The 27968-nt window shown below is 39.2% G+C and overlaps 1 protein-coding gene across 6 annotated transcripts in view; it reads right to left on the minus strand.

Moving 5' to 3' along the window:
• Positions 1 to 926: 926 nt before the first annotated feature.
• MLH3 (mutL homolog 3) overlaps positions 927 to 27968 on the minus strand; it is a 28386-nt gene continuing 1344 nt past the window's right edge. For 3 of the 6 annotated variants that reach the window (XM_034642386.1, XM_034642385.1, XM_011219060.3), the window contains exons 2-13: positions 24461 to 27803; positions 21312 to 21410; positions 20536 to 20621; positions 19673 to 19777; positions 18488 to 18560; positions 12643 to 12714; positions 11255 to 11366; positions 10081 to 10240; positions 4228 to 4251; positions 4053 to 4131; positions 2829 to 2980; positions 927 to 1679 (exon numbers count right to left, since the gene is read on the minus strand). In XM_034642386.1, the coding sequence (XP_034498277.1) occupies positions 1557 to 1679; positions 2829 to 2980; positions 4053 to 4131; positions 4228 to 4251; positions 10081 to 10240; positions 11255 to 11366; positions 12643 to 12714; positions 18488 to 18560; positions 19673 to 19777; positions 20536 to 20621; positions 21312 to 21410; positions 24461 to 27740 (4365 nt within the window). In that variant the 5' untranslated portion in view covers positions 27741 to 27803 and the 3' untranslated portion in view covers positions 927 to 1556. Of the gene's footprint in view, positions 1680 to 2828; positions 2981 to 4052; positions 4132 to 4227; positions 4252 to 10080; positions 10241 to 11254; positions 11367 to 12642; positions 12715 to 18487; positions 18561 to 19672; positions 19778 to 20535; positions 20622 to 21311; positions 21411 to 24460; positions 27804 to 27968 lie in introns of those variants that run through there. The other 3 variants (XM_019794645.2, XM_019794646.2, XR_004620172.1) reach the window with 3 other exon arrangements.

Raw genomic sequence — 27968 nt, forward strand, 5'->3', positions numbered from 1 at the left:
AGGCCACAGCACCCCCCTAGGCCTGGAGGCAGAGTCCTTGACAGCCTTGCAAATCCCCTGAAAACACTCTCCTTTCGAAGGTCATGTCTCCCAGTCTATGAAACCGTTTATATGTATTTAGAAGAATAAAGGCCATTTTTAGACAGTGGTGCCTATTCTTCAGAGTTCCAATTACGTAATTCTACAAGGATCCCCTTGAAAACCAGTGAAGGCTTTTCCTGAACCTTCTCTGAGACACACACTAATGAATGCAATACTTCATTGCTCCTGTAAGATTCACTGCAGGGCTACTGGCAAACAAACTTTTCTTCCATGAGCACAAATTCGTTTCCTGTATTAAAAATGAGAAAAATGATTCTATTGATACAAAGGCCAATTTGAGCAGGCTGCAAAATACAAAAGTGGAAATTCTCACTGCAACGTCTTTCTCATCGTACGGTATCCCAGTTGCAATAAACAGTGCCAGCTGGTTTTTTGCTTTTCTTTTTGTCCTTCTATAAAACTTTAGTCTATTGAGTCTTACTAACCAGAAATCAAACCTTCAAAAAAGGTAAAGGAAATACAGATTAAGGCTGGCATAACAAGCATTTGTGCAAAGATCAGTTCTGGTCCCAAATGAAATTATGAGGTCATTAGATAAGCATACTGTAATAAAACTAAGATAGGATTTGAAAGAGACCAAAAGAACCATTGTCTCCTGAAAAAAATGTAGAGAACATATCTGGTTAGGTTGAAAGAATAAATGCTGCATTTTGATATGAATATTGCTTTCACATAAAGAGGGATATTTTTAAAGTACCCCCCCCCAAATCATATTTTAAAAAACAAGTTCATAGTACTTTCACCAATTGGGATATGAACAGTATCAGACTCTGAATGAGATTTTAAAGAAGCAATAAGACAAACAACCAGTACAGGACTACAAATTTTCTCTAGTCTATCCTTGTCCTTGTTTCTCTTTACCAATAGTTTTTAATCCCTAAAATAATCTAACTATAGGCCTGATGGAAGACTGCAGAGGACGTTTTTATTGAGTGCAGAGGACGTTTTTATTGAGTGCAGAGAAACCTTTAAGTCTGAGATTTAGAATGTACAGCAGCAGCAGCAGCAGGAAGTGAAGAAGACTGGGGGGAAAGAGGGGACCAGTGGAGCGCGGCTACGGGCTGGGCAGGAAGGCAGACTGAATCCTGGGAAGTTCAGCGTCAGGCAAACCACATCAATCCCAATTATGAGGCTGGAAAAAATTGCAAAACAAAACCAAACCACTTCCACCCCCCCCAGAAAAAAAAAACCCACAAATAAACCAATTAATCATTAAATTTTATCTCTAAATAAGTTATAAAAAGTAGATATTATAGGGCAAACTTGTGTGTCCAAGGCTGCAGATGAACAAACTGGCTTTAGCTTGGAGGCATCATCTGCTCAAGACTGACCAGTCACGTTGCCTGGAGGCACCGGCCAACTCAGGACTCTGTGAGGACATGCAGCACATGCTCTCTGCTCAGAAGCACAGAGTTAGTGTCCCTTTGCTTCCTTACAGGTCAGTAATTCTGTTCTCATGGTGGCTCACAAGGAGGCATGGATGCCTCTAGGCTTTGCCTTATGTCACATCTTTCTGCTTTTCCAAAGAGATGCCAGGCTTGGGCCATTTTGCGAAGTTTTGCCAGATTGGGTTTAATCTGTGGAAAGAAAGAGAATAACTCCCATATGCAGCATGAAAAGCCAAGGAGCATATAAAAATTTCCTAACTACGGCTATTCCAATAAGATTTCCTTAGGATAAGTGGGACTGTAAACTGTAGGTCTAGATTCTCATCCCTTCAGGATTGAGGACAAAACTTTTTTTCATTGTCATGTGAAACAGTAAGTTTTTAATGGAGTAAAGTCTACTGGGTGCATCAGAAAACAAAATGCAAGGAAAGACTTTCTAGCCCTTACAAGGAGAGGCAAGCAGAAGAAAAGACTTTTGGAAAGCAGCAACACGGACATTCCTATTATGTTCTCATGTTCTGTTTCATTTAAGATTATAACAAGAACAGAAAACGTTCTTTAATTTAAACCACTCTGGGCCTTTATTGTATTACCCACATCATTGTTCCTGGGCTGCTGAGTGATCAAGGCCAAACCATAATGTGAAAATCTCCTAAGCTCAGTTTCCTGCCTGATGATCCCCAAATCATAACTCTAGAGATCCTTAGAGACACCTAACCATTTCCAGGAGGTACCATCAAGCAAATGCTGGTTAGACTACATTTGCTAGCAGTGGACTTGCTGCGTTTCTACCCACTTTGTGGAGCCCCACAGAGAGCTTCTACATCTTACCAGACCGAGAGCCAGGAGGCAACAGGTGTTCAGGATACGTCAGTCTGTACATGCGTTAAGCTTACAAAATACAAAGGCATCATGTGTGTGATCTGACAGTGCAGCCTAAGCTCCGTGTTGAATTTGAGATAGAAGATGAAATGGTGGGGCGCCTGGGTGGCACAGCGGTTAAGCGTCTGCCTTCAGCTCAGGGCGTGATCCCAGCGTTATGGGATCGAGCCCCACATCAGGCTCTTCCGCTATGGGCCTGCTTCTTCCTCTCCCGCTCCCCCTGCTGTGTTCCCTCTCTCACTGGGTGTCTCTATCTCTGTCGAATAAATAAATAAAATCTTAAAAAAAAAAAAAAGATGATGAAATGGTGAGATTTTATATAAATAAACTTTCAATGCATACTTTGTAAAACTCTCCTATTCTGGAAAGGATTAAGGTGGATTACATTTGGCTACTAGGAGCTGGACAAGAGAAGATAAACTTTGCTCTGTCCTCTCCTGTCGGTCATTGCTGTACCTGTTTTTCCTCTTCCAAGTGGTCTATGTCAGCCAATGGCAGCATCGAAGGTCTCCCATGAGCACACTGAAACGGCAGCTGGCACCACGACAAGGCCTCAATAAGGCGACAGCTCTCCTCTGGGCTCAGCCCATCATTAAACTTAATGGCCCCTGAACGAAAGACAGAAACAAGAAGGTTATGGTGTGTATAGTGGGAAACCAGTCCTGACCCTGGGCCAGAGGGTCAAATATCTGGGAAAAGTAAAAGGTTTCTTAGACTTCTTCATGTGACTTCGACGCTGCTTGAAATTGGCACTTACCAACCATGGATGAAACTAAGGCTTCAGGACCAACCTGTCTCTCAGCTTTTCCTTATGGAATCATTGTCTTTCTAATCCCTATAGGAGGCATTCCTTAACTTACTAGGATTTTGCTTTCAGAGTTTTTCTCAAGAGGCAAGGGCAATATTTTCCTACTTCTTACAGGTTGTGAAATTGAGGTCATCTTTTAGCCAATCCATCACCAAGTTCTCTGATTGTCCCCTGCAATGTCCATTTTATTTGCCTTTTTCTCTTTCCAGAATAATCTTCCTGATCTAAACTCTCATGTGGTCAGAACCTGCCTTTATGCATACGTTACTTCTCTCGGTCAACAAATATTTGTAAGTATATACGTGTAGCAGGTGCTATGCCAGGCAGTGAATGAGACAGTTGGTCTCTGCACTTACGGGCTTATGATCTAATGGGTCTAATAGGTGAGAGACTAACATTAAACAAATAATTATACAATAATTATAAATTTTTGTTGTAGGCTTCTGATCTTTCATACCAGCCTAATTTCTTGGTACCCTTGGTACCCTTTGCTGCTCCTCACATAACTAATCTGCTTCTGCCTTAGAGTCTGCGCACGGGTTATTTCTGCCTCGTGTGGTGAACTTCCCTTCTATCCTATGAATCCATGTCCCTCAGCTCATCCAAAGCTTGACTCAAAATGCATCTCCTCCATGAGTTACTCCTCCACTCATAAATGTCGGTCAGAATTACGGTCAAACGTATGTGTTGGTATTTTTCTTTGTAAAAGCAATTTTTTTAGTGTTCACTTTTAGTGTATTCAGTTTCTTGATCCAAATTATACCCTCCAAGAAGTGAGTAGTAAATGTGCCTTCTACGTCTTTCATAACTTTTATACCCCTGCCAGTGCTTAGCATATAGAAGCACTCGATAGCTGGTGTGTTGAGTCTTACCGTGGCAGGCCTGGGATGCCAATACCTTCTGGACAGTCAGTGGCAAAGTCCCTTGGATGGCTCCTGTGGTCTGGAGTAGCTAATGCATAAACACATTCTTCATTAATGGGAAAAGGAAATGGGACAACAGAGCCTTTTGTGTGTGGTGCCTCTGTAAAATCAGAGAAAGGCTTACCTCCACTTGTTCTCGAATAAATTCCTACAAAGCAGAAAGGGAAACAGACATTACTCTACTGTTATAATTGTCCTTTTATATCCTTTTATAGTTTAAAAATACACCTCCTACAGAAGAGACTTCCAGTGATATAGCACTTAGGTGCGAGTAATTTATTTGTTGTGAGGCACTGTGAGTATGAAAATGCCAAGACAATTTAACAGAACCCCTACTGAACAGCAAATATATTTAGCTACTGGAGCCTCCTCCAGAGATAGCTCATAACTCATGAGGCTGTGTAACTGCTGAGAGCAGCCTCGATGATCCAGCTGAGTCTAAGTATCAGGGAGGCTTCTCACTGAGAGGCCGTTCGTATTTACGATCTTGGCCAGAACAAGTGTCACACTGCACACAAACGGAATAAATACGTGACGATCATCAACACAACCGGGCGCTGAGTCTGACACTCGCTTAGACAGATCATAGACACAAGCAGTCACTTCAGTTCCCACAGGCCTTCTGGGGGAGGGGGGCAATTCCCTTCGGGTCAAAACGCTTATTTTCTGAGGCATTTTTTTCAGAAGTTTCTCCTCACTAGTCTATCTCTGTCCCCTCGGGTAACCTTTTCAATAGTTATCCCTGCAGATGTTAATATTTACAAAAGGACTTCAAAGAAATTTAAAGCAGACGCTATTTTTCATGCTACCAATCTGTTTAACCTCTAGAGAGATAAAAAACTGTTTTGAGATAAGGCACATTTAATAACTTCTTTATAAGAAAACACAAGATTTTTTTTTACTCCTAGAACTGGTAATGTATAACTCACCTTCCTAAGAGTACAACATGGTAGATGTTTTTTTTAAGCCAGACTCAGAAAATTCTCCCCCTTCCCCGTACACACGCTAGTCCACCATACTCATAAATAAGCAAAGCTACCAAGAGCTAGGGGGTAGATACCACGTATTTTTCAAAAGCCACGTACTCTTCCAAACAAAGCTACACAGAAAGATGTCTCATAGTACCTGATCCGCTAACAGAGCTCCATGTGGACAGTGATCAAACCTAACCTCTTCGCCATTTGTGCTTGTTCACATGGGACTTGTGAAATACCGTTTTTTTAAGCCCAGTGAAGGGGGGTGATAGATCGTATTCTCTGTTCATTTCACATTTCAAGGGTTCAATTAATGCTAGATAATTTAAATAATATTAAAAAGGCTGGTTCATCAAGCTAGAGGACAGAACTTTATAGAAAATATTCATGAGCTTTCAACTGTGAATCCGAGTAGCTACCTCCTTTTTAAGACACCAAAACTGGTCTAGCTTCTTCCAGAATCAACAAAATCTTTCCTGATCAGTGTGACTTAACATAGACAAGATTTTCTGAAGCCATAAGTTTTATTTCAATTTGAAGTAAACTCCTTACCAGTAGTCTTTGAAGTCACTTTAGGAAAAGTTTTTATTATAATTTTCTGGTTAAATACTTAGGGATTGAATTACAATGAAAGATTCTAACAGATCCTATCTTTTGGATTCAAGACAGTTTGGAGGAGGAGCCTTGGAGAACAAGGCTGTGTTGGGAAAAAGAGCCCTGCTGAAAGCAAAGCAAAGGGCAATTTTGGAAGGGCTAAACTCATGGTAATCCAAAAGCTGGCACTATTAACTGCCTCTTCCTCTCGAATGTCTTCTCACCCTTAGCCTACAGACATGCTTAAGTCTCTCCCATCTGAAAACAATCAAAAATCTTTCTTCAACCCTGTGTCCTGCCCCACACTTCAGACCACCCCTAACCCTTTAGCTATCACCCTCTCTCTCTTCTTCTGAATGCAGCCAAAGATCTTGAAAGAGCAGTCTACATAGCTCCACCTCCTCTCCCTCCACTCCCTCCTGGACCCACTGCAATCTGTCTTCTGCACTCCCGCTACCAGGAACAGATCCCACCATGGCACCACTAGTCTCATGATTGCCAAATCCAACTTTTCAAGCTTTATGGCTATTGTTGACCATTTCCTTCTTGCTTAAAACTTCCACTGGCTTTAGCGATATTACTTTTTCCTGATTTTCTTCCTCTCTCTCTGACCAAACATGTTCAATCATCCTTTCCAGTTTCTTCTTTTCAGCAGTAGCTTTCCAGACCTTGCCAAAACATATGCACAATGCTGGTGCATCCATCAACTCCACTCTTTGCTCTCCTCTCTTTTTATTCTTCATATTCTCCCTAGACACTCTCACTTCCTCTAGGCCCTTCTCCAGCTTCTGATATTATCAAAATATATACACTGTTAACTCCCAGATAGGTACATAGAGCTCAGGCTTCTTTCCCAAGCACTAGATCTGTAAGTCTGCCTATCCACTAGACATCCCCACTTGAAGGCACATTCAATGCGTCTAAACCAGGCTCATAATCTAACTCCCCAGGCAGGTGTACCCCTTCTCCTCTACTTCCTTCTGGCAATGGCAGAACCATCCTTCCAGTCATCCAAGCTAGAACCTTCAGAATCCTATCTTACCTTTTCCCCTTTATCCCTTTTATACTTTCTATTGCTCAGGGCCTCTTGATTCTACCTCCCAACTTATGTTTCAAATATATCCCTCCTCTCCATTCCCAATGCTGTTGACTTAGGCCCTCATCCTCTCCTGTTCGAATCAGTGCAAAAGCCTCTCAACTGCTCTCCCTAGCTCAAACCTTTCCTGTATCAATCTATCACACAGTTTACCTACCAAATCGATCTTCTAATTTTTTTATTTTTGGATATGACTAAAGTAATTCAGATTTATGGAAAACCAGTAGAATGAGTTCATGTGGATTTGCCTGTGCTCCAAACAGAAAGAGAGAAGCCACAATGAATTAAACAGGACACTATGAAAAAAGAACAGAGAGATTTCAGAAAGAATCTAATCATAATTCTGGAAGCAAAAAAACACAGTCACTGAAATAAAAAACTCAGTGGATCAGATAAATATCTGATTAAACAGTAGGTGAAGAGATAATTTAGTTCACTAGAAGATAAATGAGGGAATTTCCCAGAATATCACAGAGAGGTAAGACAATGGGAAATAGGACAGAGAAGTTAAAAGGTAAGGTCCAGTAGACATCTGACAGGATTTCTAGGAAATGAGAAAATGGTGGAAGAAGCAGTGCTTGAAGTGATAATAACTGTACATTTTCCAAATGGAAGAAGCATGACGAATCTCAAGAAGGAAATGGAAACAAGATATATCATAGGGAAACTGCATAACACCAAAGGCAAAGAGAAAATCTTAAAAGCCACCAGAGAGAAAATGAGATTACCTACAAAATAATGATAATTGTGTTGACAATGGACTCCAATGGCATATAGAATGTCAAAGTAATGGAATGTTCTCAAATGCTGAGGGATGACTGACAATGTGGAATTCTGTTTTTAGCTAGACAATCATGCAAGTATGAAGGCAAAATAAAGACATTTTCAAAGACAGTTTATCATTTATGGACTCTTAATAAAAGAGCTTTTAAAAGATTTTGTTTATCTAAATAAACAATGGCTAGCCACACACAGAAGAATGAAACAGGACCATTTTCTTACACCATACACAAAAATGGATGAAAGACCTAAATGTGAGACAAGAATCCATCAAAATCCTAGAGGAGAACACAGGCAGCAACCTCTCTGACCTCAGTCACAGCAACTTCTTGTTAGACACGTCTCCAAAGACAAGGGAAACAAAGGCAAAAATGAACTATTGGGACTTCATCAAGATAAAAAGCTTCTGCACAGCAAAGGACAGACGACAAAACCAAAAGACAACTGACAGGATAGGAGAAGATCTCTGCAAATATCTTATCAGATAAAGGGCTAGTATACAAAATCTATAAAGAATTTATCAAACTCAACACCCAAAGAACAAATAACCAATCAGGAAATGGGCAGAAGACATGAACAGACATTTCTCCAAACAAGACACACAAGTGGCCAAAAGACACTTGGAAAAAATGCTCAAAATCCTTCAGCATCAGGGAAATAAAAATCAAAACCACAATAAGATACCACCTCACACCAGTCAGGATGGTTAGAATTAACAACTCAGGAAACAACAGAGGTTGGCGAGGATGCAGAGAAAGGGGAACCCTCTTACACTGCTGGTGGGAAAGCAAACTTCCCAAGCTGGTGCAGCCACTCTGGAAAACAGTATGGAGGTTCCTCAAAAAGTTAAAAATAGAGCTACCCTGAGACCCAACCATTGAACTACTAGATATTTACCCCAAAGATATAAATGTAGTGATCCGAAGAGGCACCTGCACCCCAATGTTTATAGCAGCAAAGTCCACAATAGCCAAAGTATGGAAAGAGCCCAGATGTCCATCACAGATGAATGGATAAAGAAGATGTGGTTCATATATACAATGGAATATACTCAGCCATCAAAAAAAGAAATCTTGCCCTTGGCAACGATGTGGATGGGATTAAAGGATAGTATTATGCTAAGCAAAATAAGTCAATCAGAGAAAAACAATTATTATATTATTTCACTCACATGTGGAACTTAAGAAAACAGAGGGGCATAGGGGAAGGGAGGGAAAAATAAAAGAAACAAAACAGAGGGGCATAGGGGAAGGGCGGGGGTCAGGGGATAAAGTAACTGGGTGATGGACATTAAGGGGGGCACGTGATGTAATGAGCACTGGCTATTATATAAGACCGATGAATCACTGAACTCTGCCTCTGAAACTAAAAAACACTATATGTTAATTAATTGATTTTAAATTAAAAAAAATAAACATTGACTATAAACTTAATGACTGCTAAAGAGATTAAAAACCAGGTGGAGTTAAAATACTGAGCAACAGCATGGAAGATGGGAGGGGAGTGATGGAAGATAAAGGGTTGTAAGGTTTTTATACAGTTTAGAGAGAACAGAGAAACAAATTACTTGGAAGTTTAAGACTGAAATTCAAGGCTAATCTAAAGGAATACAATGGAATATGTAACTTCTAAACTAGAAGAGAAAAAAAGGAGAAATAAAGAAAACTCTAATAGAAAACCAGAAAGGAGAAAAGAAAAGGCAACAAAGACAAAATAAATGGTCTGTTGTTAAAAATAAAGTGTGGGGCACCTGGGTGGCTCAGTCCGTTAAGCATCTGACTCTTGATCTCAGCTCACATCTTGGATCTCAGGGTTGTGAGTTCAAGCCCCACAGTGGGCTCCACATTGGGCGTGGAGCACATATATATATAAAGTGAAACACATAAGTAAAGTAAGAAGTAATGGTTCTCTTCAACACCTCCAATGCCACATCCCAGCAGCAGCTTTCCAGACCTTTACCAAAACATATATGTGGAGGATGAAATGCAAACTACTTAGCAGAGTATGCTAAATCCCTTTATGGCTTGGCCTTGATGACCTATCTGGCCTCATCTAGTCCACCACTACATATGTATCTTCATTCAAGCCATATATACTGGTAGTTCTCTAAACACAGGATCCGCTCCATCTTTCTGATATTGGTTGTTCTGTCTAGAATGCCCTTCTCCTCTCTTCTGTGCTTGGCAGGCTCCTACTATTCTACAAGATTTTTTCTAATGAAAAACAACAGCTTTTCTGTGATAGTTTCCTTGACCTCCATCCCCCTGGGCATGGTAATCATTCTGTATTTCCATAGCACTTTTGAACATACCTCTACTGGCCAAATTTCATTGTATTTATAATTAATTACTTAAATGTCCTTCTTCTTCACCTTGAGCTAATTCATTTCTGAATCTCTAGCACCTGGCACATAACACAGCAGGTATCTCATAAGTGCTTGCTGTTGATAAAAGATGAATATAGAGAATTTCTAAAGAAAATAGGAGGTTACCTTCACTCAGCAATTTCCTCAACATCTGAAGCTCTGTCTTACCTCCACGATACTCTTGGTCACAGGAGATCTTCCTCTTCGAAGCTCATTGGCTTCTCTTTCTACAAAACAGAGTGGTACTTTTCCTACAAGGACCAGAGAATCACTAGTGTCTGGAAATATAATTTCAAGGCCCAGATCTTCCAGATTTTTGTGGTAACACCTAAAGAGATAACCTCAATTACAAAAGTCTTACCTCTTTTGCATTTCAGTACCAGTTCCAAACACCGGATAGTTTCTCAAAACCAGCCATAAGTTTTAAAAGTTGTACTGTTTTTCTCATACTTATGGTCATTTGTTTAGGATTTTATTATCAAATTTCCTTTTTGAGTTATAGTAACTTTCTTTTTTTTTTCTCTTTTCCATTGAGAGACTCAATTTGTTTCTAAGTCTTGTTCTAAGTTTTTATTCTTCACTGAGGAATTCCTAACTTCTCCTCATTGCTGGCACTTCAAGGAGTTTGGCACAAATACAAGGGCTGAGAATGTTCTGAATCAGCATTAAAGCAGGGAGGTAATTAACAGCCCTAGGAACTGAGAATTCCTGATTAACGGGACGGGACGTAAATAAATGGATCTGTCTCTATTATAAATTATGCCCCAGGGAAGAAGATTTATTGGCAGTAGCACATTCCCAAACCTGACATAAATTCAGAGACAATTCTTTTTTATTTCCAATAATTTGTGCTGCTCAAAAGTGGGAAAACGTCCTATCTTGTGACTCACCATATGATTTACCCCTTCCTTGCGGCCCAGTGTTTTACTTTCTTCCCAGTATGATTATGGTAATGAAAACTAAGAATCTAGAATGCACCAAGGCAAAGCAGAATGGAAGCAATTACTGCAGTAACTTTGCTTTCAGAAACAGCACAGCATAAACACGGACTTTTCCAAGAAATGGTAAGAGTATTCTAAGCCAACTGCTGGAAAAAATTATCAAGGAAACTCTATCTTATACTCAACAGCTGTGATATAGTGGAAAGAAGAGCATTTGGAGTCAGAAGACCTGCATCTGAGAGCCTGCTCCACCACTCAGGAGTTGTTACAACCTTGAACAAGTCATGTAACCTCCCTTTGGTCTCAGGTGCCTCATTTGAAAAAAGGAACAATAGTTACACCTCACAGAATTTCTGTGAGAGCTTATACTATAAGTATCACATCCTCATGGTGGTACTAACCGTAAGAGTCTCCTTTGTTCCTCTGTCACTCTTATCTCTAGTGGAGGGCTTACAATGGAAGACAGTAATTTTTTCCGACCAGAGCCCTGTGGCTGTTGCTTCTCATAGGAATCTATTGGAAAAAAGATGACTGGGTTAAGAGTAGGAACTGAAGTCTTCTAGAATCAGATAAAAATAAGGCATGGTAAGGTACAGCCATGTTAATTATTATCATACTTAGCGATGTTCAATGTTCAGTTTTAGGCTCTGTATTTCCATTATTAAAGTCAAACTAGTAAATATTCCGTCCATTTATTCATTTCACCAGTATTTTCCAAAATAAGAAATGTAAGACTTAAGTCTTACATTGAAATGAACAATGCAGTGTTCCTGCAGATAATCAATAAATGTGGTTTTAATAACAGGGGGTGGGGGAAATAATGTTGATTACTGAGGAAATAACATTGGTTTACTATAAAATCCTATGGCTCAAGAAGATTTCCCCACTCGTTCAGAAGGGTTTCCCAGTCTCTGAAGACAATTGGTCAGTACTGTTCTCAAATGGTCCCGAGCCTACAGCAAGTTTTCCTAACACTAATTTTACCATATCTTTCCCAACAATTAGGTCTTCGTCTCATAAGGAAAAGTAAACGTGGAAGTAATATCATGGCCATTCTAGTCCATGAACTATCTCCCTAGGTCCTCCCCTAACTCTTTGACACTGGTTTTCCATTACTTGACCACAGGAGTAAAGATGTTCCTGGGATTTTACTATTTGGAGAACATACTACCTCACGATGAGAAAAGAGGGTAGCAAAGATTAAGAAGCATGTATTGACTTTGGAAAAACATGTAACAAGTTAGTGATATTGGTTGTCTCTGGGGAGGGAAACTAGGTGGGATGAGGAACAAGGGTAAAAAGGAGACTTTATTATATTTCCTTTTATACTTTTCAGACTTGAACTTATTTGATTATACCACATATTTAAAACAAATTTTTTAATAAAAACAATATATTGGGTCTTCTGAGCTGGTGGTAGTCTCTGCCTCCTGAACTGTGAAGAAGATACATATACCAAGATCATATGGGCATACAGAGGAGCATATCTTTATGCTGGATGTCACGATAAAGTAGCCTAATTCTTAGGTACCCAACCTTTAGGGTCAATGATAAAATGTCTGGCAAATATATCTTTGACCATGTAAGACCACCAAGTTTGAATCAGTAAAGTCAATTACCATGTTCTTTCAGTTATAAAAGAAGCCAAACCAGAAGACTTCAGCTTAATTTTTTAAACATGCAATTCATCTTTGCTCACAACAGTCACAGTTAGAAAGACTCCTTCAGTATATACATTCAACTTCTGCAGGGAAGTCTCAATTTTTTCTAGTCCCAAACAGATCCTTACCAGTAATCAGCTGCTCTAAACGGACACGCTCATGGGCAGCATGCTGATCCACCAAGACTAGCAGGTTTCCACCTAGAAGATTAGCAAGGATTACTGGAGTTTCAAATTCTCAGATCCAGATTAAAATAATCATGTTGTGTGGAGGGGGAAAAAAAAGGTTAATTCACACCATTTAACAAAACATAAGCATAAGGGAAACATACATACTTAGTAGTAACGATTGTATCTTTCATTTCTTAAAAATTTGAAATTATGGGGAAAATGACAACAAATTTATCCCTGATGAAAAACTCTTCAGTTCATGGTATTTCATTTATAAAACAAGGTTAAAGCCCTATATTCCTAACGTTCAAATACTGGTCTTGCTTTATTAATTCAAATTGATACAATGAAGGACCTTAAACACATTATCATAATCAGCAAGCTACTCTGGAGCCCAAGAAGAACGTAATTCTAGTACACATTTTTTTCCCAAAGAGTACACTTTTAATAAATGACAGATGTAATTTGCTTTAAGAAACATTATAACCAAACATATAAATTCAATTTGTTGATTTACGTTATATAATAATTATGCATTTTAAATTTAAGTGTAATTAGAATTCTTTTAAAAAACAGGCTTCTTCTGCCCAATTTAAACTTCTCTCACAAACCATTTACATATTAAAAATTAGGTGGCCACCAGATCTAGTACACTTTATTTATTTTTTTTTAAGTTTTTTTTTTTTTTAATTTTTATTTATTCGACAGAGATAGAGACAGCCAGCGAGAGAGGGAACACAAGCAGGGGGAGAGGGAGAGGAAGAAGCAGGCTCATAGCAGAGGAGCCTGATGTGGGGCTCGATCCCAGAACGCCGGGATCACGCCCTGAGCCGAAGGCAGACGCTTAACCGCTGTGCCACCCAGGTGCCCCCAGATCTAGTACACTTTAGATCAGAGGTCAGCAAATTTTTTCTGTGAAGGGCCAGGTAGTAAATATTTTGGGCTTTTTATGGCATATGGTTTCTTTCACAACTACTCAACTATTCCTTTTAAACTGAAGGAGCCATAGACAATATGTTAACACTGTAGCTGTGTTCCGCTAAAACTTTATTTATGGATACTGAAATATTAATTTCATATCATTTTAATGTGTCAAGAGGTATTATTCTTTTGCTTTTTTCAACCACTTAAAAATGTAAAAGCCATTTTATCTCCTTGGGTGCACAAAAGCAGGTGATGGTTGAATTTGGCCCTCAGCCATAGTTTGCCTTTGCTTTAGACTCAGGCTTCTTAAACTTCGATGGGCATACAAATAACCTGCAGATCTTATTAAAATGCAGATTATGATTCAGTAGCTTAGAGATGAGACACAAGATTCTACAATTTTTTTTTGAAGATTTTATTTATTTATTTGACAGAGAAAGAAAGATCCTGAGCTGGGGGGAGAGGGAGAAGCAGACTCCCCCCTGAGGAGGGAGCCAGATGCGGGCTGGATCCCAGGAGCATGGGATCATGACCTGAGCCAAAGGCAGACGCTTAACCACTTAACTGACTGAGCCACCCAGACGCCCTGAGATTCTACAATTCTAACACACTCCCAAGTGATGCTATTTACAGACCATGCTTTTGAGTAGCAAGGCTTGTCACTCTCAAGTGCAAGAGAGAAGGCAGAATGTCCTGACCCAAAAAGCCAAACCTACAGGGAAATCCCTTTCTCACTGACAGGAGGACTGACTCTCAATAACATTAATACAGCTTTTTATCTTGTAATTTTATTACTTTGGGCCAAAGGGTTGAGGTTTATTGCTATTGGTTATACTGAAATAAAAGTTCTCTTGAATTTGATCAAAATAGATAATTCCTGTTTTCCCCATTTCTACTTAAGAATATAATGTTTCTATGACACCATCAAATTCATGGCATGAGAGCTTAAGACTTAAGGGAAAAAAGGAAATAATTTTTCTGACAGCATGTTCAACCACAGGAATAGGCCCCAAAATGTTGAATTTTAAATTCCTTTGAGGATAGGAGGAGTTGCAGCTGGTCGTGATGAATAGGGAACATCTTGTATTGGGCAAAACAATGGAATAAATAAAAATAGCGAGGAGTAACCTCGAACTTAAAACTGGAGTTGGTGTGAATTACCAAGAGTCAGGGACCCTAGGAAATCAATTCTGTACCTGATGGTGGCAGAATGATTTATAGTCTACATAGGGTTCACAACATTTTCTATTCCTTGAATGAAGCAGAATAGATGAAGGTAATTTAATCATGTCAGAAGCTATATTTTTGATATTCTAACACAACAGAAGGCAGTTTCATAAGGGCAAGGAATTTTATCTGTTATAGTCCCAGGATAAATAACAGTACCAGGCACATAACAGACACTGAATTAATATTTACAGAGTAAATGAATGAACCCTTATTCTTTGGGGTATCCTAACTGAACAACTATATTTTATCATAGGTGGAAATATGCAATACAAAATGCCAATTTATGAGTATATGGCATTAATTTCACTATAATTTAAAACAATGTATTTGTCGATTACAAAAATAGATGCAAATATTAAAATAAGTCAATTACAGGGATAAGTTGCTTTTAGTATTCATGAGTGAGAGTAAAAACAGGTACATTTTGATTTTTAAAAAAGTATTTATCTAAGAGTACTCTTTGGTGGTATCTAACTAAAGTTGACCATTGAACAACATGGGTTTGAACTGCACGGGTCCACATATGCAGATTTTTTTCGATAAATACAGTACTGTAAATGTATTTTCTCTTCTTTATGATTTTGTTAGTAACAATTTCTATAGCTTACTTTATTGTAAGAATACAGCATGTAACATATATAACATACAAAATAGGTGTTTATGTCATTGGTAAGGCTTTGGTCAACAGTAGGCTATTAATAGTTAAGTTTTGGGGGAATCAGAAGTTATACATGGATTTTGGTTGTGTGAGGGTTTGGGGCAACTCTGTGTTGTTCAAGGGTCAACTATAATCCAATGATAATACAGAATCTCAAGAGAAATTTAAATAGGTCCCTTTTGCTTCTCTGAACATCTCAGATTTTGTGGCTACACTCATCTCAGGTGCCATGGTATTAAACAACAAAGAGGGGCGTCTGGGTGGCTCAGTTGGTTAAGCATCCAACTCATGATTTTAGCTCAGGTCAGGAGCACAGAGTTATGGGATGGAGCCCTGCCACGGCTCCGTTCTCAGTGCACATGGAGTCGGCCTGCGATTCTGCTTGGGATTTCCTCTGCCCCTCCCCCAGCTTGTGCCCGCTTGCTCACTCTCTCTCTCATAAATAAATAAATGAATAAATGAATGAATGAATAAATAAATAAATAAATAAATAAATATCTTTAAACAACAAAGAATTCCAGGTAATCAAAACCTTAGCAAAAAAATCTATTCATTTTCCCCAAACAGTAAAACTACTAGAATTTGACTTTCACTCATATTTATGACAATTCTAACAGAACTTTTAGTTTGCCTTTGACCTATTATGACATTTACTAAATAAACCTACAATGTAAGAAGGTAAAAGGGAGTACTTTGAAATACAAAAGAATGAACTGTTTTCGAACTTCCAAAGCACTCCGCTGTAGGTCTACCTGTCTGGACCCAAGCCCTCCACTGGGGCTCGGGGCTCTCAGCCACCTACACTATCAAGCATTCCTCGTAAATGTGCTCTAGAGTCTTCCAGTTTAAAAAGAAAAAACCAAAACCAAGCCTTCTTTCACCCCCACCCTCCTTCAGTCCCTCTCTTCCATGTCACAGATTTCTGAGTCTCTCCTTGGGATCTCTTGGTCCTGCAACGTCATCCATTCAGTTGTGGAGGTTTGACTTCCCTCTCACACCCAATGCGTCACCGAACCTTGCTGACTTTATCTCCTATGTATCTTTCGAAAGCACTCAATTCTCTCCAGTCCACCCTGGTCTTTGCCAACTATCATTTTTAGGTATTGCGATATCCTCCTACAGTCTCTCTGCAGTTACTGGGACTCCACCCCACCCCCAACCCATTCTCCATACTGCAAAAGCTTTCCAACTGGTGTTGAGACAAATACAAAGCTTGTAACCCGCACTTAAGATTTGGCTGCTACCACCTTCTCTGGCCGCATCTCCACGCTCTCACTCCAGCTGCCCTTGTCCTGCTTCCTCTCACTAGAGTAGAGGAAATCACATATATGTCATTTGTCATTCCTCAGTCTAGAATACCCTTCCCTCCCTTCTTTACCTAGTTAGCTCACACTCATACTTCAGACCTCACTTTACCAAGAAAACCTTCCCAGGCTTCCCTGGCTGAATCAAATCTCTCAGTACGGTTTCTTACAGCATCTTGTTTCTCGGGGTGCCTGGGTGGCTCAGTCGGTTGGGTGTCTGCCTTCAGCTCAGGTCATGATCCCAGGGTCCTGAGATCGAGTCCCGCATTGGGAATCCCTGCTCAGCGGGGAGTCTGCTTCTCCCTCTGACCCTCCACGCCTCGTGCTTTCTCTCTCTTGCTCTCTTGCAAATAAATAAATATTAAAAAAAAAACAGGGTCTTGTTTCTCTCTTCCATACATTAGCTAGAATTAAAATTTTAATATTTATGTACTTATCTGTTTTTCTTACATGTGTATTTTTCCCCACCATTGTAGCTCTAGGACCTAGTACAGTCCCTTTCATGCAATAGGCACTCAATCAATATTTGTTGAATGAGTTAATGTTATTGGTTACAAACTATTATTTTATTACAGTAGGTCACCAAGATATTGTATGTAACTCTTGAAAAACCTCGCAGAATTCACTATATAAACTTTCTATTATTATAAAAGAAATACATGAAAACTTTATTAAAAAGTCAAGGGGCACCTGGGTGGCACAGCGGTTGGGCGTCTGCCTTCGGCTCAGGGCGTGATCCCGGCGTTATGGGATCGAGCCCCACATCAGGCTCTTCTGCTATGAGCCTGCTTCTTCCTCTCCCACTCCCCCTGCTTGTGTTCCCTCTCTCGCTGGCTGTCTCTATCTCTGTCGAATAAATAAATAAAATCTTTAAAAAAAAAGTCGAATATTATAAAATATTTGAGAGAGTAACGTCCTAATCTGTTTCCATACTGAAAATAAGGAGATGAAGACAGCCTGAAGGGTGCAGGAAGAGGGCAAACTAACAAAGCAGATGAGACAAGGGGTCCCTTTGCCCCCTCTCATTGTCACTCCCAAGGTAACTACTATTAATAGCTTAAAATGTATCTTATAGATGTATGTCTCGGTATATGTATATAAAACTAATGTACTTTAAAACTGTTCTTTCATAATATTAATTTAGATTGGTTTTTCCAGTTGGTTTTAATCTGTCCAAATCATTGCAACTGTATTGTATATAAAAAATACCTTAAAAGGAGGCTATCAGAAGACCAGCTACTTATTATCAGGGCTAAACTCCAAACTTTATTTTTTTTTTTTTAAGATTTTATTTATTTGAGGGGCGCCTGGGTGGCACAACGGTTAAGCGTCTGCATTCGGCTCAGGGCGTGATCCCGGCATTATGTGATCGAGCCCCATATCAGGCTCCTCTGCTATGAGCCTGCTTCTTCCTCTCCTACTCCCCCTGCTTGTGTTCCCTCTCTCGCTGGCTGTCTCTATCTCTGTCAAATAAATAAATAAAATCTTTAAAAAAAAAAAAGATTTTATTTATTTGAGAGAGAGAGAGCACAGGAGCAGGGGCAGAGGGAGATAGAGAAGCAGACGCCCCTGCTGAGCAGGGAGCCCGATGCAGGGCTTGATCCCAGGACCCCAGGATCATGACCCAAGCAAAAGGCAGCCACTCAACTGACTGAGCCACCCAGGCACCCCCTAACTCCAATCTTACCTGCCTCACCATTCTCTTCAGTCTTGGTGCTCATTAAACAGGCAATAAACTTGTTATCCACTTGCTGGAGAACCTGCCATACGTTAAAATAAGTGGTACAACACTAAATAAAAATTAACAAAGTCTTATCTGCATATAAAGAGATAAAAGTATACTTAATTAAGAGTCATTTGCATTACAACATTCATATCTAAGACTATGATAAGGTGCTGAAGAACCTGAGGGAATCATTAAGAAGGATTAAAAAATGGGCAAGTAGAATGATCAGAACACATAAACGAAGGAGACTACAGGCTAAGGATTCTAAAAGGGACATGCTAACAAAACTTTAGAGTAGACCTGAAATGTTCCCAATAGAATGACTCTTATTAATAGGTAATATGACCAGAGAATTATTAACAGGACCAGAGATTGCTAACAAATGGGGCTGAAATAAATTTTTGAAAATTTATGCAAAAGCAAGGAAAATCATTTCAGAGGAGCTAGTCCCTTAAAGCAGTAAGTTAAAAGCCACCAAGGGCTTTACCCCTTGGAGGCTTCTTTCTGTCCAGGTACAGATAAAGTTCTCCACGTACTTCCCTGCCCCACTCCTAATTCTGGATCAAGAGCTTGCTTTGCTCTGGGGCACCAGGTCAATGCCAGGTTAGAAGTTTACCTATATCTGTCTAATGTCCTAATCTGTTTCCATACTGAAAATACAGAGATGAAGACAGCCTGAAGGGTGCAGGGAGAGGGCAAACTAGCAAAGCAGATGAGACAAGGGGTCCCTTCTACTAACAGCTCCTCAATCTGGAGTCTCCTAAGCCATGTCATTTGTAGCCTCACACAATAGAAGGTCATTTACAAAGGGGCACTGTTATACATTTAAGAACAATGTCCCTACAGTATACTTGATTTTTTAATTATTGTCAAAATATAAAGTCAATATATAATCCTTGAAACTGTGAGCCTCAATCTGTAATTCATCCCTCCAAACCTGCTCGCACTACTAAAGACATTTCTTTTTTGTAATTAAAATTAGTCCTTTGCTTTTTCTTCTGATAATAAAAGTTCCAGTAAGATTTTAAAAAACACATGTGCCTTGACCAGGGTGGTCTAGATCATCAAATAAATCCAATTTCACAAGAGTTAGTCCAGCTTAGGCCTCATATATATTTTTATGAGGTTTCAAAGTCAATTGTTTACCTGCATCGAATGAATCATTTCTTTGGTGAAACGATAAGGATACAAGACATTGTGAATTTTAACCACCAGGCTTTTGGCCTGGCCACTGCTTACATCAACAGCAACCTAGAAAGACCCAGCATAAACATCATTTAAATTTTAATTCTTTATATCTGCAGAACTGTTTTACCAAAGGTCTCAAAATGCTTTAAAACATTCATTTTCATAGAACCTATTAGAGGTGGGTTGAGTTCAGGGAACTTACAAAAATTCAAAAGGCTCTGTGAATTATTAGTCTTAAATAATAATTTTTGGTTATAAACAAAGTTACTAACAAAAAAAACAATACTGTTTCAGAACAACAATTTGTTTATGTACCACGATCAAGTCCTTAAACACATCTTAACTGAAAAATCAGTAATCAAACGTGTATTTATTCTATACCTTCTCTACAACACACGAAGTACATCCTGTGATAACCCACTGGGGAGAGAACATAAACTCACATCCGATGATGAACTGTTCTGCCAGGAGAAGACTCGCTACTTTATATGATTTCACTAGTTTTGTTTTTTTTTTTTCATTATCACTCCCCTGAATACTTTGCCAAAGCCGCAAGTCAGGTTTTCTAAAAGCAGCAAACATATTCACTATTCACACAGATTACACATTACACATGTCTAATCCGAAATGTGTGGGCTCCCAAAATGCTATGAATTCTGATTCCTCCTTTCTACATTAAATAGTATTTCCAAGTAAATTATTTGGAAACATGCCCACTATCCATTTGTAATTAAAAATTAGTAGAGTCATTCATGCCATTCCCAACTTAATGAAATTCAAATTTTAAAATAACAAGCAAAGAAAAACTGTTGCAGACCCACCTCTGGATAACGGGCAAATACTGGATTTTCCCATTCTGAGAACAAAGACTGAAGTAATTCTCTACCAGCAGTATCATCCATAGTATCTAAGGCAAAAGGGGATAGGTATAGTTGGCATCAAGAGCCTCGGGCAAAAAAAGTGAATGCATCTCGTATTTGGTGTGGTGCAGCCTCAAGACCAAAGATCAGACATATTGTTCCAATATTCTACAAATGTTCAGTGTTTGCTGGATCTCTAAATTGTTTTGATCTGTTGCTTTTTAAACTAGAGTTGATGACTGTATCTTCTGGCATTATAGCTTTTTCTCCAAACTATTTTCAAGAGATATTTCAGAACACAAGTTGAGAAGAAACCGGTTCAAATTAGCAGTCTCACTTTCTTTAGATAAGAAATATACCTTACCTATTTTTAGAAACAAACATAATGTCTGTAGCTTTTTTTGAAAATAAGAATTTTGCTTACATAAAACTACTATAACATGGAGTGCAACTCCAATCTTTAAAAATAAGAGGTATTGTCTCAATCACAAGACACCACAGACTGTGCATAATCACCCAGTATTGACTTCAAGCCTGGAAAAGTAATTTCTGATCTAAATGCATGCACTGAATTACTTCGTTCTGCGTTAAATAGGACCGTGGGGAATTCCTGGTTCCAGTAAGGCACAGCTGGCACCGATCAAGCTTAATAATACAACCCTGCTTTAAAAACAAAAATTTGAGTTAGGTGGTACAGTACGTCTAGCCGTCCTAGCAATCTCTGTTATTGCCCCTACCTCTGTTCTTCTGTCTCGTCATAGTCCTTTCTTCCCGAGGTCTTGGAAGGAAAGGAAGAACGAGGTCGCTTCTAAAAGGATGACACCTGTACTGAGATCCTAAATGTAAAAAAGAAAACCTACACATTAGAACTCAAAATATAAATTATTAAAAAATCAAGTTACATAAAAAAATCTTTCTCCACAAACCAATCATGAAATAAAGCAGACTACTAAACATAAGATTGAGAGTCGCAGTTCTTTAATGAAGTTATGCTGCTAACTTAGAAACCTACACTGATACTTAGTCCATTATCCATCTACACCAGACAGAATGAGCCCCAAAAATACATCACTCAATGGGCACAATTTTGTATGTGGGACATTTGGCAACATTTGGTCACCACACTTGGGTGAGGGGTGCTACCGGCATCTAGCAGATAGAGGCTAATATCCTACAATGTATGGGACAAACCTACAATAAAGAATTATCTAGTCCAGAATGTCCACAGTGTCATGGTTGAGATAGCCAGTATTAGATATATAGTGGTACATTATTGTTATCCTTCACTACTTGGTGCAAACTTCATAAGTCCCCAATTTATATGTTTCTTTTACCCAAAATAGGTTTCTATTATAACACTTATCTCACCACATTATGTTTAGATAGCTGTCTTCCCTAATAGACTGTGAACTCCTGAAAGCCACGTCAGTGAATCCGCAACCTAGCACAGTATGAACAGTCAATAAATGAATGAATATGTGAATACATAAAAGAATTAAAAGTTCTCAATATAAACTCCAAAGTCCAATAAGATCCGGCCCAAATTCTACCCTCCTCTCTGAAGGATGATTCTGAGTTTTAGAAGTAATGCCTGAATTTGACAGTTTTTGAATAGGGGCAAAACATGATGAAACTATTATTTCAAAAAGATAAATCTGTTGGGCAAGAACTGGAGAGATTCGTTCACAATGATAAAATTAAAGGGTAAGGTGAAATAAGGTTGTGTCACCATTGTAGAAAGGACAGAGTTAAAGGCATTTTAGGGGCGCCTGGGTGGCTCAGTCATTAAGCATCTGCCTTCGGCTCAGGGCGTGATCCCAGAGTTCTGGGATCGAGCCCCACATCAGGCTCCTCCGCTGGGAGCCTGCTTCTTCCTCTCCCACATTCCCTGCTTGTGTTCCCTCTCTTGCTGGCTGTCTCTCTCTCTGTCAAATAAATAAATAAAATCTTTTTTAAAAAATTAAAAAAATAAAAAAGAAAGCAAAGGCATTTTAGAGAAAAAAACCGCCACGGCTTGGAGATTTGACACAACTCCTTAAAATTACCTTTATAGATCATCTCTTCAGTACAACTTAATTTACCTCTTGACACTTCATCTTAGGTAACGTTTTCCTGTATGGTTCAGCAGCGTTCCAATGCCCTACTGCACATCAGTCCTTTCCAGACAGGTGACATTCCATGTGCCATCTGTCCACGGAACTTGTGTCTATACCCCACATACTTTATTCTTCCTTATGAAACTGAGTTCACATGACCCTTCAAAGTTCACGACAAGACTTGCTAATACAGAAAGAGAAGGAGGTTGAAGTGTTTTAAACATCTAGGTTGATTTAACAGGAGCAGGAGTTTATGTTGCGTGTGGAGGCTGAGAGTCCCCCTTTGTTTTAGCAACAACCACCTCAGTTTAATGTAATCAAGCTCTTTTTTGTCACCGTTTTAGAAGCAGTTGCATTTCAGGAAGATGAGACGCCAGTGCGTTAGGCTTCCCTCTGGTAAGCATTCAGTATAAATCAGACATTAAGTTACATAGATTGAAAAACACGTGTGTCTATAGGAGCAACCTGAGTCTCAGGAGCAGTACTGAGAGACAAGGGTTTTCTCCTTCCTGATACTTTGTAAGTTACTACAGTAATTAGTTTTTCACAAGGAAAAAACTGGAAACCATTGAAAAATAAAGGTCTTATTTAACCTTGCATAAATCAGAGCCTCCTGCTAGAGATATTCATCCTAGGGAGAATTACAAGTTAATTTGCAATTACATTTATACAATTTACATTCTTTTGCAACATTCAAGACTTTTAATATGGATGCGTATTTAATGTTTATCCTCCTGATGCAAAACCAAGATTATAGCCAGATGGAAATCAGCCTTACCATCCCCCAACATCTGGCTCTCAACACACTGCCAAAACCACGTCACTTTTAATGTTGACTGGGACCTGAGAACTCGAGTCCCAACGTAGGCTCTGATGAAGCCTTGTGGTACGATTTAAAAGCTACGTTGTCTTCCTGAATGACAGCTACTTATAGCATAAACAGATCGAATGGGCTAGCGCTGTATATTATAATAAACTATATTTGATATGTATAGTTAGGAAGGTACATACTTTACCTATATTCCAAAAAATTTATGGTCAAGTCCTTTTTTCTAAAAACACAAAAGGGGCGCCTGGGTGGCACAGCGGTTAGGCGTCTGCCTTCGGCTCAGGGCGTGATCCCGGCGTTACGGGATAGAGCCCCACGTCAGGCTCCTCTGCTGGGAGCCTGCTTCTTCCTCTCCCACTCCCCCTGCTTGTGTCCCCTCTCTCACTGACTGTCTCTATCTCTGTCAAATAAATAAATAAAATCTTTAAAAAAAAATAAAAAATAAAAACACAAAAAAGTTCATAAATATAAAGTACTGTGCTGAGCCATAGATTATCCGGGAAACCTAGGATGATTACAGGATCATTCTGGCCCTTTACCTGGGAGTTGCAGAGAGCACCTTCCAGAAAAATACCACACTGGCATCGCAGGTATCTTTACAGACAAATTTCTAGGAGTTGTATGTTTGGGAGAGAGAAGAAAGTGGGGTGGGGAAGCACTGTGGATCTTCTCAACTATTAATAATATCATTTTCATTAAAACCAGTCTCATCCTCCTATACGTCCACACAGCCATAGACACACATATATACACGTCCATTCTATGATGTCTTTCATTGTATTTCTATATATAAATAGTATTGGACCTAGGGAACCTTCATATACCATAAAACACATTTTATAATTAAACTTCAAAATGTTCCATCAACTGAGATAATCTCTCTGGGCAATGATGACCTCATGCCTTGGCCATGATTTCTACCTTCAAAAGCATTTCATGCCAGTGAGTACTACACACTTACCATTCTCATGCATGACATCCACAGCTATCGTCGTCAGGTCTTTAGTACAAGCAGCCTGAACGTCCTCAGTAGGAGCAGTGAAGGTGCTGAGTCCAGTTATTTTGTTGATGTAAACCATTCTTCCCAGGGCTACATCAAAATGCTGCCGCCAATCCAAAGAACATGTGCTTGACGCTTCATCTACAGAACAAGTTCTTGCTATAGATTCTTCACTATGAAAACATGTTCCATTTTGGTCGGAGGTGGAATCTTCTACATGACTCACTGACATTCTACTGGGAGAGTTAGGACTTCCTATCTGTGGTTCCGAAGCTACAAGAACATCTGAATCTTTACTGATGACTTTAGAATGATTACAGGGTAACACCAAAGGAATTTCTGGTATCACAGAGTTCCCTGCTGTATTGTTGTTAGAGTATGTTTCACTATCTTTATTGAAGGAATTATCCTGGGTGACAGAGTCCAACACTGGAATGATGCCACTCTCTGTTTTTTCATACTCATTTTGAAATAACTTACAAGAATCCAGGGTTAACCCACTGCACAAGTCACGGTCTTTCCTCTTGGAATCTGATAGTGGAAGTTCATCAAAATGACTCATCATTTCCATTGTCTGAGTCTCTCTCTCCGAACCTTTCATTCTGGATAATTTAGAGGCTAAAGATTTAGGAGACTGCTTGACACCCAAAGGTTTTCTGTTAAAATGAGATAACTCCTTTAGAGTTATAGGACTTTCTCTTAAGCAAGGCATCTGTTGTTCCAAACAATCTTCTTCACTGGCGAACGGAAACTTCGAGTAAAGGATGTGACTTACTGGTTGACAACTATTATTTGAGTCATTATGTTTCATAGTAGTGACTTTACAAATGTCTGAGTTGTCTAAGTGATTCTGGTCTGTCCATGGAATGTCAGGTTCAACTTGAGGACAGAGACCGGTAGAGATTTCAAAATTATTATTTTCTTCCACTTCTATATTCAGAGGATTTTTAACCTTCCCATATTGCCTCTTAAACTTCTCTAAAGATCCTAGTTGTGAACTTAAGCATAGCTTCTTATGGGTTATGGGTTTGGAGGAACCAATCACTTCATCTATTTTCTTACTACCATTTGAAACATGTGTACACCAAGGCGAAGAAGAGGATGTGTCAGGTAATAAGCAACCTATGTGTGATTTTTTACTACTTTCCTGAGAAATAGAAACATTTTTATAAGTTGCTTCAGGTTTGTTCTCTAGTCCAAAATGTATATTTGTTCCACACAATTTTTTGTTAGACATTTGAGCAAATTCTTTACTTAAAGTGCTGGTTCTAACTTTGATGTTTGGAGTCTCAGCTGAATGGCATGCTCTATTTACAAATGTTTCTTTGGCACTTGCGGGACCAGGTCGAATACAGTTTTTAAGTAAATGTTCTCTTTTAGTTGATTTAGTTTGCTCATTTTGTACCACATGAGTTATAAAGCCAGTGGAACATAATTTAACTTGTCCATAACTGAAAATGTTTATTCTTCCACAATTACTAGGTTGTTTTTTTCTTTTCTCTTCCTCTCTCTGAGCACCATGTACTCTCAATAATGTTATCCCAAGAGGCAGAGGTTGGCATCCCATTTCAGTAGCATCTTTAAATCTCTCTAGTTGATTCTGAGTTCCATTATTTTTCAGGATACTGGCAGCCATCCCATTAACAACAGTACTTGCATTCTGTATTTCTAGATCATCTCCACTCTTCTCAAAGCGGTATGATGTCTGAAAAGGGCTTGCCAACATTTCTGAACTTGTCCCACAGGGGTTTTCTAAACAGTTAAGTTCTAAGCAAAGTTTTTTGTGTTTTTCGTTTTCTCCTGATTCTGTCTGTTGTTCTAAGATCCTTGATCCTGAGCAAGAGCTATCTTTGACTTGTAAAGATGACTCCGTCACTGTACCATGGCCTGGGCCATCTGATTCACAAGCATACAGAAATGAATCATTTTTTTTTCTGATACCTTCTGAATCTCTAGAATTCTGTGTGTTTCTTCTGTTTTCTAGAGTAGCTTTTCTTTTCACAGCTTTTGACTGAAAATTAAACATTTCATAGGAATCCAAAATACTATTACATGCTTTTTGGAAACTGACCTGGTCACCCTTCTCATCAGAGGAGACATGCTTCTGAAGAGTAGCACTAAATAAACTAAAATCATTATCTTCACTAAATTCTTTAATGTCCTCACCTGATAATTCCACAAATAATTTTTCTTTCTTTAAAAACATTTTCACTCCTTCCTGAATGCAAACCAGAACAGTATCCCAGTTCTGAAATTCAATCAGCGTCTTTGCTGGCTCCATGCACACATCGTATTCACAGAACCGGCACTGCATATTGACTACATATATCCCGTGGAGTTCTGGGTTAGACCGATGTCGAGGACTTGAATTCATCTGTCTAGCGGCAGAGCCATTCTTTGGTTTGCATATAATACTTTCTTTCCTCAGTAAAAAGTCAATGAATTTATGCAGCTTTGTCCTTAAAATTAGTCTTTTGTTCACAAACAAAAATTGCATATTCTTATTATAATGCGCTTCAGAGCTGATATAGCCACTAAGCTCAAACTCCTTATATTTAAATTTTATGTCTCTTAATTTTTGGGACTTAGCCAGTCCATAAATTTGACAAAACCGGGAACATACGTCTTTGGTTTTGGGGAGCTGAAGAACCATGGAACCAGAAACATCGTTTCTCAAGGAGAAAGAAATGGAAGGGTGCATGAGTGAGAGAGCTTCTATTCTCTGCCTAACCTTCTCAAACTCCAGTCTAGGATCCATGCATTTCCTTCTTACAGGAAACTGATAAAATAGGTTATACACTGTTACTGTTGTCCCAGCACTTGGTCTAGTCAAGTCAGCTTCACAAGCTTTCAGGGCTTTTCCATTCTGAAACAGTTTCACAAAAGTTTTCCCTGTCCTGTTTTTCTTGGATGAAACTTCCACAGCACTGGCCATGTCAGCTATACTTGCCAAGGCCTCCCCTCGGAAACCATAAAACCTGGGATTCTCCAAGTCCTGTATGGAGTTGCATTTACTAGTGAAATAACGATTTCCCACCTTGTCTATATCATCACTCCCCATCCCGAGTCCATTGTCTATCACTTGAACTTGGAAGGTTTCCATATTCACCCTGACAGCCACACATTTTGCTTCAGCATCAAGACTGTTGAGGGCAAGCTCCTCAACACATTGGCCTAAGGAGCATATAGCCAAACCAGAACGCAATCTGGCTTGTACTTCAACTGACAAGCACTTGATCATGGCAGGTAGAAAGCGGGTAAGAATGCCAGCCACTGGTTTCCTTCTCTCACTGGAAATAATTGCCTATGGGAGGAAAAAAAAAACACAACACACACACACACACACACACACACACAATCAAAGGCTCAGAATTACATAGCATTATCCATTTCTCTCAAGCATTACAGAGAAATACCATTTGAGGTAAATTAAACCTCTTATTAAACTACACTGCAAAAAAAACAAAAC

The sequence above is a fragment of the Ailuropoda melanoleuca genome, chromosome 14, assembly GCF_002007445.2.
Source record: "Ailuropoda melanoleuca isolate Jingjing chromosome 14, ASM200744v2, whole genome shotgun sequence".
In the NCBI taxonomy this organism is placed as follows: Eukaryota; Metazoa; Chordata; class Mammalia; order Carnivora; family Ursidae; genus Ailuropoda; species Ailuropoda melanoleuca.